At 48.7% G+C, this 14,853-nt stretch overlaps 4 protein-coding genes across 4 annotated transcripts; 1 reads left to right on the forward strand and 3 right to left on the reverse strand.

The window, feature by feature from the left end:
* Positions 1–324: 324 nt before the first annotated feature.
* N7525_011529 (cytidine deaminase) lies at positions 325–1,093 on the forward strand (the record flags this gene model as incomplete). The annotated part of the gene is made up of 5 exons (XM_061215519.1): positions 325–400; positions 497–630; positions 737–822; positions 891–976; positions 1,050–1,093. The coding sequence occupies 5 exons, from the start codon at positions 325–327 to the stop codon at positions 1,091–1,093; spliced, it is 426 nt and encodes a 141-aa protein (XP_061068031.1).
* Positions 1,094–1,452: 359 nt separating this feature from the next.
* Positions 1,453–5,980, reverse strand: N7525_011530 (vacuolar protein sorting/targeting protein 10; the record flags this gene model as incomplete). Its single annotated transcript, XM_002560475.2, has 2 exons — positions 1,453–2,077; positions 2,136–5,980. The coding sequence occupies 2 exons, from the start codon at positions 5,978–5,980 to the stop codon at positions 1,453–1,455; spliced, it is 4,470 nt and encodes a 1,489-aa protein (XP_002560521.2).
* Positions 5,981–6,637: 657 nt separating this feature from the next.
* Positions 6,638–8,503, reverse strand: N7525_011531 (uncharacterized protein; the record flags this gene model as incomplete). Its single annotated transcript, XM_002560474.1, has 2 exons — positions 6,638–8,053; positions 8,459–8,503. 2 exons carry the CDS (start codon positions 8,501–8,503, stop codon positions 6,638–6,640), a joined length of 1,461 nt encoding a protein of 486 aa, XP_002560520.1.
* A 1,828-nt stretch (positions 8,504–10,331) lies between these two features.
* On the reverse strand, positions 10,332–12,582 carry N7525_011532 (uncharacterized protein; the record flags this gene model as incomplete). Its single annotated transcript, XM_002560473.1, has 4 exons — positions 10,332–10,820; positions 10,881–11,799; positions 11,851–12,232; positions 12,324–12,582. 4 exons carry the CDS (start codon positions 12,580–12,582, stop codon positions 10,332–10,334), a joined length of 2,049 nt encoding a protein of 682 aa, XP_002560519.1.
* Positions 12,583–14,853: the final 2,271 nt, after the last annotated feature.

Raw genomic sequence — 14,853 nt, forward strand, 5'->3', positions numbered from 1 at the left:
GATCAAGTGGGATCGGATGTATTATAGTGATATTCTGATATTCTCCTTGTAGCACGTACATATAACTACCATTTCGGGCTTCTATATCAAAGTAAATATTCGAATATGCAAATATCCAAATATCCAAATATCCAAGTATCTCAAATCTAAACTCATGAATTAAATGGATTTATAGTAGCTATAAATAGCCAATATCCAATAGCCAATACCAATATCCCATAACCACATCTCTGCATAAAATCGCCTATCGTCTATCAGAAAAGCTTCCCCTCCTCCCCCTCATCTCCCTCATCTCCCTCAAAAACATCTCCCATCTCAACTATCATGGCTCACACAATTACAGCCCAGGAACTGACAACTTTGTCCACCAAGGCCATTGACGCCAAAGCGACTGCCTACTGTATGACCCTTTCCCCCCTCTTTAAAGCAGCACAATCACCAGATACCCAGATCCTAGTTCACAGAGAATCATAACCTCAAACTAACACCATCTCAGGCCCATACTCCAAATTCCGTGTCGGAGCATGCATCCTCACAGCATCGGGCGAGTTCATCACCGGCGCTAACGTCGAAAATGCCTCCTATCCAGTCGGAACGTGTGCTGAGCGTGTGACCATTGGCGCTGCTATTGTATGTTCCATGTTCTCGTTTTCTGGTCTATTACTTTGGTTGTTCTCTATCATTGTCATTATCATGTACATCAGCCTCATGTCTGGACTCTTGCTAACTTCCACAGGTCGCCGGCCACAGAGATTTCAAGGCTCTGGCTGTCGCGACGGATATCAAGCCCGCTGCGTCGCCTTGTGGGATGTGTAGACAATTGTGGGTTTTCTTCTCCTTCTTCTTCTTCTCCTTCTTCTTCTTCTTCTGATTGACTTATTTGGATACAGTATTCGCGAGTTCACCTCGCCTTCTTTCCCGGTGTACATGTACGACGGGGAGGGAAATCATAAAGTCATGACTATGGAGGAGGTGGGTTTCTTATCTTTTTTCTCCTTTCTATTTGGATATATATCTGTTCTATATCTCGTGGATTCTCTGCTGATAAGCCCAGTTGCTCCCCGACTCTTTCGGCCCCAGCCATCTTAAATAGGGAGAGGTATGTGTTTACGGAGTTCATGGATATCAAAGAAAAGAGGGCGAGGGGGTTGAAGGTATGAATTGGAGTTTGATATCTAGTGGAATTGAATTCATTTACAAGGTGTTTACCTAAGGCAATATATTGAAATGTATCCTGCTTTGTTCAATGGGAGATATATAGCCCTGGAGAGCCCTACCACAACGTACACAAACCGAATACCAGCAAGAAAAGAGCAAAAAAAGGTCCATGGCACGCTCATAATGTCGCAAGAGTCAAACCAAAAAGATCATTTCCAACTGGAAACCCCCAAAAGGCAGCTATATCAAAATCCCAATACTTAAAAACCATAACCATAACCTCCAAAACCAAGCCTAAGCCTGGTCCTCTTCATCGTCAAAATCATCAGCTCCAAGCAACTCATCCTCATCATCAACCACAGAAGAATAATCTCCCCTCCTCGCCGCAAACGAGCCCCGCGTAGCATAAGGTCTCTGCATCCCCCGTCTCCCGAACAACCCAGACGAGCTCCGCGCCAGACTCTTAACAAGTAAGGGCAGGGACTGCGCAACCGCAACAATACCCGCGATAATCGCCACAGGCACCGCGACCAGCATCGAGTCCCTGGACAACCAGCTCTGCGAGCCCCCGCTATCGCCCAGTCGGATCTGGCCGAATTTGCCGTCCCAGTGCGTGTACGCGTACCAGCCGACGGCGACGGCAACGGCGATAGGAGTCACGATCGCGAAGAAGAGGCCTGTTCCGCTGATACCGTGCTTCTTTTGGTATTCTTCTTCTTTGTTAGGGCATGGCTTTGACACATCTTGGTCTAGGAGGAGGCCGCCTTCGCAGGTTGTCTGCGGGATTCGGCGGTAGCCGGTTGGTTCCCAGTATTCAACCTTGTCAGGATCCTGACTGCATTGTGCGACGTGGTCTTGAGGTTGGAGACCCGGGACGAGGCCACAGCTGCCGTCGGTTTGAATTTCATAGTTGTAGTCACTGGTTCGTGTTAGTTGGCTATTTAGGTTGGGATAGGTGGTTACTTGTTCTTGCTTACCATTCGAAATCAGCACGGGTACAGGTGCAATTCCGCCCGATGCTGTGGATGTGTGGCTCGCGCCAGGCATTCCAGCACTCAGCAGCAGGTTTCTTGCGGTGGTATTCTTCAACATGGCCGAAGATACAGTTCTCTTCCTGGAAGGGATGAGTGGGGGCCCAGTTATAGTAATCGCTCTCATCGTCGTTACAGTCGCGGCTCCAGATACCGCTGAAGTCGAGCGTGACAATGACACGCTTGCCGCCGTCTATACCCCAGAGCAGGAATTTCTTCGATGTATCCGATGGCACGGTGGAGATATCGTCGATGACTAGTTCCTTTTCGGCGAACTGGAACTCGTGCCAGCTCATACCTTCGTCGAGCGTGTAGTGTACAACCTTGGTTGCCTTCCGGTCGCTAACAAGCACAATTACCGAGCCTGCCGCGCCGAATTCCCACATGTACTGTCCCTTCTTGACTTGCGTCCATGAGATGCCGCCATCCCTGGTGAGGTATGTATCAGCTTCAGATGCACTGGTGAGATGCTCACCGACGTTGCCGAGCGCGAGCATCAGGCCGATGGCAGAGCCCGAGTAGAGGGTATCGCGGTAATCGCGGCGCTCGGTGTAGCCGTGGAAATGGAGAGCGCATTTCTCGGTGCCCTTGCCCTCCGTAACGGAGCAGTCGAAGTTCTTGCCATCGACATCTTTACTCGGTGGAGCCAGAAGCATCCACTGACCACCGTCGTTGTGGGTGATCATAGTCCGAAGCTTCTTGGCCGCACCCTTGTTCAGCACTTCTTCCCGATTCGAAACCACATTGGCAATGGCCACACCCTCCAGGCCTTGCAACTCATCGTAGTCCGTGTAGCCGCGGTCGTTGACATTGAGTCCCTCGAGACTCTGGACGAAGTAGGTGCCGTTACTGTTACTCTTGACAAGGGAGCCGAAGCTACGTTCGCCTCCCCCGTTCACCATCACAAGGAGGAACAATGCGTGCGGGGAGCTAGGTAGGACGGTATACTGAGGGACCTTAATGTTGAAAGGGAAGTGTGCGTTGGCGTAAGTGCGGCCGTCGACGCTAACGCTGGCGTTCAGGTATTCCTTCTGGTCCCCTTCGTACCAGGCGACGACCTCGAAACCGTTCTTGGTAGCGGAACGGGCGATGTTTTCGAATTTGACCTCCATGGTAGAGAAATAATCATCACTGATAACCAACTGCCGGTTATTGTTCTTTTCCTCATCTTTATACTGCTCGCAAATCACCAGTTTTTCGCTGTTGTTGCGGCCCTCCTGATATCCGAAGTTACAACCGCCGTCGGCGATTCCAATAAGCATCGGCTCCCAACTAGCGCCTCGCTTGTCGGTGACGTACGCCTGCGAGCGACAATTCTTCCCCTCACAGTCCTTGTGGCCAATCCAAATAAGGGAGTCCTGGAACTTCTCATGGAAAGCGAGCTTGCGGATGTACTCCTTGTTCGGCACACTGGGAGCGTCAAAGAAGTGGAAGGAATCACCGTGGTTGATAGTGTAGTACACCCTCTTGCCGTCGGTGAGGAAGAAAGCCGTATCACTGAAGTAAGGATGCTGAACCATTTCGATAAACTTCTCATCCGGGTGGATTTGCTTCCAGTTCCGGCCATGGTCACGCGAGACATGCAGTTCGTATTTGTCAGTGAGCATCATGATAGTCTCATCAACGCCGTTGTTACTGGCCTGTCGTTCGAGATAGAAGTAATTTGTCCACTTGGCCGAGATGGTCTGTGGCTTTCCCGCACGAGGCTTGCCATCGGTGATGAGGGGAGGCCCCGTGACATTCGAGCAGGAGCGCTCAATCTCGCGCTCGAGATCCTCTCCACCTTCACGGATGCATGCGTTGCCGGGGATGAGTCGCCATCCCGAGGGGCCCATGTACTTATCACTGGGATCCTTGCACTTGCCAGCTGGGGGTGTCAGCGGGACAGCCGGTACACATTCCTTGCGGTCCTCGCTGCGAACAAAGTTGTAGTCGCATTCGAAATCTTCAGCGGAACACTTGCAGAGTTGGAATTCCGGGCCGCTGATGGCAAACTCCTTCTTGATGAAGCAATCTGCGTTTGCCTTGCGGCGTTGGAAGAACTGTTTCTGGCCCATCAGGCAATCCGGCTCGCCCTTTTCATTCAAACGGGCAGTCCACTCTTCAAGGTCTCCAGAGCCACACTCGCGCTCGTGCAGGCCATCGAAGTCGATGAAAAACATGAGGGTTTTGGTGGTGTCATCGCTGGAAGTGCCAACGAGCAGGAACTTGAGGCTAGTCGAATCTGGCGTTGAGACCAGGAACAGAGGCCTGATCTTTTGCCCCAGAGAAATCGACTCCCACTCTTTCCCGTGGTCGATAGAAAATTGGACCTTGTCCGTCTGGCTGCTATCCAAAACAGCAGTGATCACACCTCCTTGGTCGCCAAACTCGTACCGGTGGGGGCCCTTGAGCGCGCGCCGCCAGGTAAGACCCGCGTTGTCTGAAACATAGAGATCACCCTTGGAATAGTCCTCGAGATGACCTCCGGTGTTACCAACACCCATGACCAAGCCCGGAGCCGGGCTTGAGAACATCCGGTGATCCGGCAAGGGCATCTCGTGCAGCGCGGCGTAGGTGGTCATCGAATGGAGATGTAGCTCGTCTTTATCAGCCTTGAGAGGTTGGAATGTTCTCCCATCGTCAAAACTGATACTGCTAATAAGCTTCTTTTTATTTGAGTCCGACTTCTTAGCTTCTTCCCAGTTCTTGACCGTGTTGACGATCGTGATACCATGAATCCCCGTGACTCTCTCAAAATCGACCAAGCCATTCAGGTCCTCGTTCGTATGCTCGATATTTTGCGTAAAGTAGGTGCCATTGGAGTTGGACGAGAAGAGACTGCCCATCCGGTTATCCTGCCAAGTAGTTTGCACGTCGATCTGGATGCTATAGTTGGTGCTTTCCAAAATAGTATAGGCATCCTCTTCAATGCGGTGCTTGCCAAACTCCGCCCGGTGCCACACATTCGAGTCATCACTGACGTACAAAGCCTGCTCCTGCGTACCACGCGACTGAAGGCGCGCCACGATGTACTTGGACACAGAACGGATCTGAAGACTGACACCGCTCAGCGGTTTTCCATGATCCAATTTCGCCTCGGTGCCCTCGGCATCATCTTTGAAAAAGCTGTCTGAATATATCAATCGCTCTGTGCGGGTATGCTCAAATGGCCCCTTCAACCCAGGGACCACGCAGAGGATCCGGTCTCCTGTCGACTTCGGCATGTCTATGTCCAACGCGAACTGCGGACGGCTCGCGGCCCACATACACTGGAGCGTCATCTCGCGCAATGGCTTAACAGTCTCGAAGTCGTCGGTGGTATAGAACGTCTGGGGTAGGCAGCCAAGGATGGTGCAGTCGAGACCCATGAAGATGACCTTCTTCGGATCCCAGCCATTGAACTCCAATGGGAATGAGCGCATGGATGCGAACGGCAACACGTCCACCTGGAATGGTCTCCACGACTTGGCCTGGTCGGTCGTGATCCAGTGCTTGCCATTCTCACCGAGGATGTACGCGCGGTTGTCGTCGAACGGATGTCTCCAGATCAAGTCAACGGTGCCTTCTATGGTTCCATCGTTGCCCTTGACAGTCTCCCATTCCTCACCACCATCGAAGGAGACATGCGCGGTAAGGGATCTCCTGTCACGGTAGAGGATGGTGTTTGTGCCGTGAAAGTAGAACAGGTCTGCGGGCGGAGCGTCGAGTTCATGGGTCACGATGTTCGGCTCGTTTCCCTTTGCCGCTGCTGGATGTGAGGCCCATACCAGCAGCAGGCTCAGTGTGAGCAGCAGCCACCGTGGGATCATGACCGGTGCTGCGTAGGCATCTGATAGGGTGTGCGGGTAGGAGTTTGAGCGGACCGGACCGGGAATACGGGGTCAATCGATGGAGGGAGGGAAAGTAAAGTCGCTGGAAAAGAGAGTATTGTTAGAGGCCAGCAACGAATGAACAGGTAGGTAGAAATGTCGTGAGTTAAGATAGTGATGCTGATGACGGAGCTGCGTGGCCTCTGCCTTGGGATGAAGCTCTCTGTCACGTGAATTGCTTATCGGTCCTATGGCCCTATCGACTGAACCATGGTTGCAAAACAAGTCTACTGGCAGCGAACCATGGATGACAGTACGCAATTGGGACTAGTCTGTTGGTCTACAAAACAACCCCCCTGAAGATGGTGAAGGTGGAAAATGTGGAAAATGTGGTCTCTTGAATCAATTGACATGAAGCAGCCGGTTATATGTACAAAAACACTGCTAAATAGGTACATAAAAATGTCGAGGACCCCCGTGTAAAAAGAAGACATCGCTCAAAATGCAAGGATCGGATATCCTGAAAGGACGTTCAGAATGGTATAGAACGAAAGATGAGTTCGCGCCAGACGAACAACAACACTTTAGCGTTGGGAATAAATCAAGGAATGTTAAAAATAAAATGAACGGAAGTCAATCAAAGTCGAGACATTTAAATCAAACTCGGCGTCGGAGCTTGCGCCACATCTTCCTCACCACACCTCGCTCATCCAAGTCCGAGTCCCAGATCGACTGGCTGCGGTCCGCGGGTGGAAGTTCAGCCAATCGCAAGGGATCTTCCTTTTCTTTGGAAGAAGCTGGAGGTGTGGGAGAGTCGGTGCGGAGATCAGGCCGAGTAAGGGTCATTTTGAGAGTCATCTCGCGGTTTCCCGGAAGCCGTTGTGGGACTCCCTTGGCCCCAGGCAACCAGGATTGGCGTCGCTGGAAAAGAGCTGATGATTCCATGGAGGGTCGGGGCGCGTCCCGCTGTGTGAGCACGGGCGAACGGATTGGTTCATTTTCCACCGATCCTCCTGGGCTCCCCACCATGGTGCCATCGTCATCTTCGAAGAATGTGCCAAAGTCCCAGTCGACCAGGGTGAATTTTGGCGAGCTTGGTTTTGGTGTGGTGGGTTCTGGGCCGATATTCTCCTTATTGTTTTGATCCAGCGAGGGAAATCCGAATTCAATTGCTTCGTCGAATTTTTGTGGGGATGCCAGGTACACGCGCAATTTCAATCGGGCGTCGGGGTCTTGGTAGTATTGTGCGCAGGGGTCGATGCTCGAGGTGGAAGATTTGGGGCCATGTTGGAATCGGTGGTTGGATGATGGGCGCGATTCAGAAGTCCGGTTGGAGAGAGGGGTTAGAGGTTGCGATTGACTGACAGGCGGGAGTCCTCGAGTTGAAGTGGGTGTAATTTCTAATGTTTTGCGAAGGTGGTTGGAAAAGGACAAGGAGCGGCGGAAAGAGGGGCGGGTTCTCTTTTTCGTGGCAGCGTCCGCCACATGAGCGTGGTATTCATCGAGAGACAAGTCAAGATCGCCATCCTCATCGAGCCAACGGAAGCTGTCATGGAATGTTTGATCCATGTTCGGGTCTTCGTCGTCTGAGTCGGAGTCTGAATAGAAGGCGGTCGAGGGCTGAACAACAGGCACAATTGTTTGAGAGGGATGAGTGTCAATGGAAGGGCGAGATTTCCTTGAGTCTCGACCGGAATCTCGACGGTAAGCTTCGTCGGCAGCGTCGTAGATGAGACTTTGTCGATAAGCGTTCCTCAAACGTCTACGTTCTTCGGGGGAGAAAAGCTTTTGTTGGATCTTAGCGGGGAGAGAATGGAAGCATTGAGAGTCCGCCTGGGCGGCCAGGTAGGCCAATTGAAGAGAGCCGGGTTTGCGTAATTTCTTGGAAGGAGAAGAACGTTTCTCGAGCCCTCGCTTCCTTGATCCGGTCCGTAAACCACGCGAGTGATAGTCCCCAAGACGAGGGGCTCGATAGACCCGATTATCGGTCTGATAGTTTGACGTGGAGCAGGTAGGGGAACCGTGATCGCTCTGAGCTAGCCGGATGCGCAAACGCTCGACATTCGAGAAGAACTGTTTGAGTCAGCTGTGGACATTGAACAGCAATGGATAGGCAATACGGGGGGGGAATGAAGTGGAGCGAATAACGTCCCATGCGCTAACATTGGCTAGCATTGGCTAGCATTGGCCAGCTAGCCAATGTTACGAGACAGTGAGTGGGCGCCACGGACGATAGTGCGGGTTGTCAGCCTCCACCGAGGGGGTTCAGGGGTAAATCATAGTCAATCACAGACAATCATTGAGCAAGGGTAGACAAAGGAAAAGAAAAAATGGAGAAAACGGGCGAATCAGGCCCAATGGGGTCAAGATGATCCTCTGTGGAGGGAGCTATTGGGGAGGGAAATGAGAAGTCCGAGCGTTTGACGGTGTGAGGAAGACTGGAGTGATGAAGGGAGGAAATCAGCAATGAGCCCTTACCTTTCTTCTCACTGCTGGAGGCAATGATTCAAAGTCCTCCGACATTGTGTAGAATATAAGGGATATAGGGGATATCGAGAGTATAGGGAGGATTAATAGAATAGAATAAGAAGTTCAAGTATAAGGATACCGAGCAGTATACCAAGTAGTATACAACAATTTAACAGAACAACCCCAATAGAAGTAAAATAAGAAAAGAGGAGATCTACTCAAGTATATATATATATATATATACACACACCGATGATATCTTTTAAACTTCTTTGATCTGTGACAGGATATGCTGTACATTAGCGCCTTGTGATTGTGATACTTCGATTTCCCTACATACGTCCATACATACATACATACATAGTATATTCTTCAATACCCCTCTATATGATCTATCACGAACCCCTCTATTATCTCATGCGAACATGTCAAACGAACTCTTGATCGATCGCATTCCAATCTGTATGAATCGATCCATCCCTATTGTCATTCAAGTCACCAAGCCTTGAGCCAAGTCACTACGCGCCTCGCTTTGACGTGGCCCCAGTAAGGAGATCATGTTCAGCTCCACTTAGATCGCTGATTTCCAGTCTGAAACATATCCTAGACCGGGAGCAAATTTAGAAATGGGAAGACTGGGAAATTGGAAACGGTTCCTTTGTGCTCTTCCCTGTTCCCTGTCTATCAGTCGACTCAATACTCCGCCATGAGGGGAAAATCGAGAAGATACGAGAATAATATCCCTGGGGGAAGAAAAAGTGATGTATCAAATAACTTCATATCCAATGAGAACACAGGGATGACTTGGGTCCACTGAACAAAGAACATTGAAACGGCAGTTTATGCCCAATTTGGTATATTCTGTACTCTGTATATTCTGTGTATTAACGCTATTAACACTATTAATGGACATACTCAGTAAGATGTTACACTACTTTGTACCTGACAGCTCATATACATTCCATCTATGCCATTATAACAAACTCAACTAAATTAAATATAGTCGAGACTCTAATCCGGAGATTACCAATGATTCGTTTTGAGATGAAGAATATAGATCGATTATACTCCGATAGCACTCGCATAATGATCGACATCGTCGGAATTCAATAAAAATAATAAAATACAAAAGCCTTTAACCATTGTACAACATATAATAAAACCACTTCAAGCACGGAGTATCCCCATATCAAGGACTCCAATCCCTTTCCTCCTTGCATCGGGCTAATGCATACAACTTCAATCGCATAAGACAAACGAGGAGCCCATCCCTTCCGGACTCGTGGCTCGCCGAGGCGTGCAAAATCGAGGTTTCAGGTATGATCTATCATCTGCAAGTGCCATTTTACGATCGGATGCAAACGCGTGGGATGTTCACCGCTGATACTGTACAGAGTACAGAGCACGAAGTAGAAGGAGGGAGTGGTTCCTGTGAGCTTCAAGGAGGATAGACATCTGATGCAAGTGCCCGTGTTGGCGATGCAGTCCACGGCCATGCTGTCTACTTCAGGCCCATGTCAGGGGGATTAATGTTAATCGTACCAGGAGTACGGGGTAGACTGTCCGTGGATGATAACTAGACTGAACTAGATAAGACCACAGAAGATGTGTAAGAAGGCCGGGGTATTTTCCGCCGTTGGATGATAATTACCGGTCTAGCGACCCTCGGAAAAGACTAAATAGTTGATAGATCGTCATCGCTTTCGTCGCATAACGGGAGACAGCGCCAATCAATATTAAAGAGGGTTTCAAGTGGGGATGTCAATTGTACACGGAGAAACTAGTGGAAGTCTCATATCAAATGATGTTGCAAGTGTGTATGCACCACTCTATCCATGTACAATCTATAATATATTATTATTATATCCAAATCTACCTATATTCAAACCCAGCCACCCTTCTCAGACTCCTCTGTCATCTTCCTCTTGCCAGTCTGAACCTTTGTAAGCGTCAACTTCCTTCCAACGCCTCTCCCCAGAGCACCATCAAGCGGAATAACATCATCCTCAACTGATGTCCTCCTCGAAATCGACTCCTTTTCAAGACTGAGGATCACCTCAACTGCATCCCGGTCCTCGATGACCTTTGGATGCCGCTGCGCAAAGTACCGCGCATACTTATACAGCGACCAGTAGCAGCTGAACACGTTGACGACCGTCAGTGCGATCTTGTAGAAAGTGTAGTAGAACAACAGGACTTTCCAGTCGACGCGCTCTTTCTTTAATCGGAGGTGGATCTCGTTGAAGATGATCACGTTGAGGATGTACATCGCGATAGTGACGCCGAGTAGCATTCCACAGAACGAGGGGCGGACTATGAATGAGATTGGGAGGATGAAGGGGGCGAAAAGGTAGATGAGAGTTTCGTAGACCTGCGGGCGATGTTAGCTATAGATCAATTGCCGAAGATGGTCGATGTGCCTGTCATATACCTCTTGAAAAACACACAACTTCGCACCAAACTCCCACCAACCCAGCTTCCAGCTAGTCAAGATATACTTCAAGTCGTAGTACACGCCAACAACGAAGAAGAAATTCCACCGCTTAAACCGCTGTTGGAAGATGGTCATTTCGCCGAACCCACCACGGCTACCACCAGAACCACTCCAGAACACCGAAGCCGGGGTCTCGGTTTCGACAAAGACCTGCGAGCACATAGTAATGCGTCCACCCAGACGTCGGCATGCATCACCGAAGAACCAATCCTCCGACACGGAGAAACCGGGATGTTCATGGAATGTCTGTTTTAGGAACTCGATATTCCAGAGCGAGATAGCTCCGTGGGGGAAGGTAGCGCTTCCGAATTTCCCGAAGAAATCACGCTGGAGACCGGACATTTTGTACTCGAGGTCCTGGGCCTGTTGGCAGAATGTCCCCTTTGAGGAATTGGGGCCGACACTTTTAATTGTGTACCCGATGCATTTGACGTTCTTTTTGAGTCTGTCGCTGACAATTGGGAAGTTCGGAGGCAGGAGACAGTCATCATCGATTAGAACGGCATTTTCAAAGTCTTTGGCTGCGTAGCAGCCGACGAACTGCGCCACGATCTTCGAGCCGATGGGTACCCAAAGGTGGTTTACACCGTAGGGTTTGCAGACTTCTTCTGTGTTGTCGAGGGGGGTTTTGGAGTTGCCATTTGCTATGACGAAGATGTTTTCTTTGGGGAAGATTTTCAAGGCGGCTTCGAGGGTTGCGCCGACGATTGATGCTGATTTATAACAGGGGATGAGGAGAGCAGTTGATTTTACCTTGGAGATGTTGTTTTCCAGGTCTGGAGATTCAGATTCAGATTCAGAGTCCGGGGCTGGAGGATCTTTCTCGAAGAGGATCAACAGAGGACAGAAGGCATATCTGGTTTGGTTAGGGCAAGAAAGGCAACCGGGTTTCCGAAGAGACACTTACAATGCAGCCAGACCAATGATAATTGCGTATCCTCCTGTGATAACGAACTTGGTCCGAACAACCCAATACAGCCACCAGACGGCACCTTTCCATAATGGCATACCGACGAGGACGAAGTAGACAAACAGCACGAGGAGCGCATAGATGCTGTATTCAAATAATAACCGCACCCAATGCTTTCGTTGGATAGCCACGCCTCTCAGTTTGGCTTTTTCGTAGACTTCTTGCAGGTGGCTCTGCTCGCTGCTGATAGTCTGAGAGCTGGTCTTACTGAGCGGTTGAGGACTGAGCAATGCATTCTGAACCGGTGTTACTTGTCCTTTCTCGGGGATTGGAGAGGGGGGCTCGAATGTGGCGGGCTTTTCAAAGTAGTCGAATGTACCTAAAGAATGGGATGGGGTTAGCTGATGTATATAAGACTTTGGCATCGATTTGATATAATTTTGCCATAGATATGGATATCAATTCCATACCCTGAAAAGCAGGAGGATCACTGCGTCCACGGGATCGAATTGCAGACTTCGGTCTTGCCACTGATCGCAGAGCAGAAAGACTCAGAGGACGGTTGGAAGAGGTGCGAGGCTCTGGAAGTGATATTATACGGTCGTTATCGGGGAGAGACTGTTCCCATCGAGCCAATTCCCATGGCGAGTTGAATTTGGCAGTCGTAAGTAGTTCCTTGGGGATGAAGACATCTTCCACGATGGACTTTCTAGGGTTTTCTTCAGCCATTGTAGATATATATATACTCAATTCACAACCATAAACAAGGGTATAGTAATCAGAATGAAAGGACGGCAACCCAAGGTCACCAGTGGAAGTGTGAATATCTCGCTACGAAAGGAGACCCGAGGGTGTTCATCTATTTATTGAAATAGCCTTTCTACTCACGATCTCTATGGAGTAAATCTCTTGCCTGAGACAGTGGGCCAAGGTTGGGTGGCGTCTTCGTCTGTGAGACTAGATCTGATGGGGCATACTAGTACAGCCAGACTAGTACAACTCGGACCTGAGGACTTGGAAAAGGGAATGAGGATGTTGATAGTTGGCAAATTATTTTCGTTATTCTCGAATCAGGGCTGACATATTAGAAGTATGGTGTAGTAGCATGACATCCTTTTCCATGGTCTTGTCTTTGTCTACGATATACTACGGAGTACTGCAAAATCTTTCCGGAGATGCAGGAACTGCAGGAACCATCTGCGAGAAGAACCATATAAATATGGAGATGGCTAAGAATAAACCAATACGGGTCGTGAGTCGAGTTCTCGAACAGGCCTACCACAGACCCGCTTCATGTTTGGGCCCAATGCTTTTACATAAAATGCCCATATAGTTCTTATAGAATATCCAGGTAGCTATTGTTTCGAGCATGTTCGACTGGAAATTACCAAAGACTACAATAACAGAGCATTTCAATGCCCAAGCCTCCAAGTGTTTCATCTTCGGGTGCTCGGACAAGTTGCGCAGTGGAGTACTCAGAGATTTTATAGCCTCATGCAGATGAAGAGCCGTACGAACCACAGAAATCTAGCGTAGTGATCGCCATGGTTCCTTCCTAGCCAGGTGAACTAAAGTTAGCTGCATCTCACCTCCAATTGCTTGTCTCTGGTAGGTTGATGGTACTCGATCTCGTAATTATAGTGGGGATGGGAATCTGTGCCGAAAGACGAAGTGCCGTACGAAGCGGAGTATGTTATACGGTGAGGCCACTTTAGTCCTTCTAAGTCACGAACTGAACAAATACATAAAGGGCTTCAAAGTTCCAAGGTTGTAATTTGTATAACATACTAGTGAAAAGAAAAATCGGGAGAGAAGATGAAAAGTGCTAAAAGCCAAGATGGAATCTTCGAACCTTCCAAGATTGGCAGTTCACCGGGAGAGTGTCGGCCCGCCTTTTTTTTTTTTTTTTTTTTTTTTTTTTTTTTTTTTTTTCTTTTCAGCCACAGCTCAGCCGCAGACCTTGAAAGGGGAGAAAAAGAAGAAAAAAAGAAGAAAAGAAGAAAAGAAAAAAAAAGGGTATATCCAGGTTAGGATAGTTGGCCGAATGCTACTCTGTATTTAACATTCACATTGTAAACAACTCTTAAATGGTTATAGGAAGAGAATTCAGAATTCTCCAAAGTTCTAGCCCTCTCGGTTAGAAGCCGGATTGACACTTCAAAGACGCTGATCAGGCTGATCAGGGATGATCAACTTTGCCAATGGAATTGGTATATAAAATGTAAATCTGCCTTGCCAAAACAGGAACTGGAACAGAATATAACCTGGGAAGATTCCCAGATTACCTCCGATACTGTTCCATATAGTCCGTATGAATCTCAAATTTATCTCAATTTTAGGGCATGAAACACGTGGCTCCACTTATAGCTACTTACCTATGGTAGTAACTAGTTACCTAGGTATGTCCCGGAGTAGGCACTGTTGGCACTTACCGAGGTAGGTAGGTAGTATTCTGCTAGGTAGTTAGCCTGTTCCTGGTCCAAGGTTGGGCTTTCACTGGCTTGTTCTATGGTTACTTTTATTATTATTATTATTATTATTCAAAGTGTGGATATGGGTGGATCTATAGAGACCATCTAGACACATAGAATCTTGGATATATAGCCAAGAAGCAGAGTATTTTGTAAACAAGCACATTTACCATAGAACTAGCAGATCGTGAAGCTCTCTCATCAACGAACATACAATATGAAAAACAACATGGAGAAGCGCTTTATATAGGGTTATCACAAAAAGCAAGGAGAGACAATAAAACAGGAAAACATCAAAGCAAAAGGAAATGCAAAGGGTAGGCTGAATTTGCGAGAGATCTCGCTCAACCCCAAACGCCAGACACACAGGATCAGTGAATCCGAATTGCCCGGGGACTCGGGACAACAAACCGCACACGTGCAAGTCTCGGATAGTTGGAGCAGAAGGTCCGGACACTAGAGAATGAACGGATTCCAAAGAGGGAATCGACAGCTATGGCCAGAGCGATAGCGATGGAATGGACTAGCC

The sequence above is a fragment of the Penicillium rubens genome (genome assembly GCF_028828025.1).
Source record: "Penicillium rubens strain IBT 27055 chromosome Unknown utg000004l_segment0_segment0, whole genome shotgun sequence".
NCBI classification, from domain to species: Eukaryota; Fungi; Ascomycota; class Eurotiomycetes; order Eurotiales; family Aspergillaceae; genus Penicillium; species Penicillium rubens.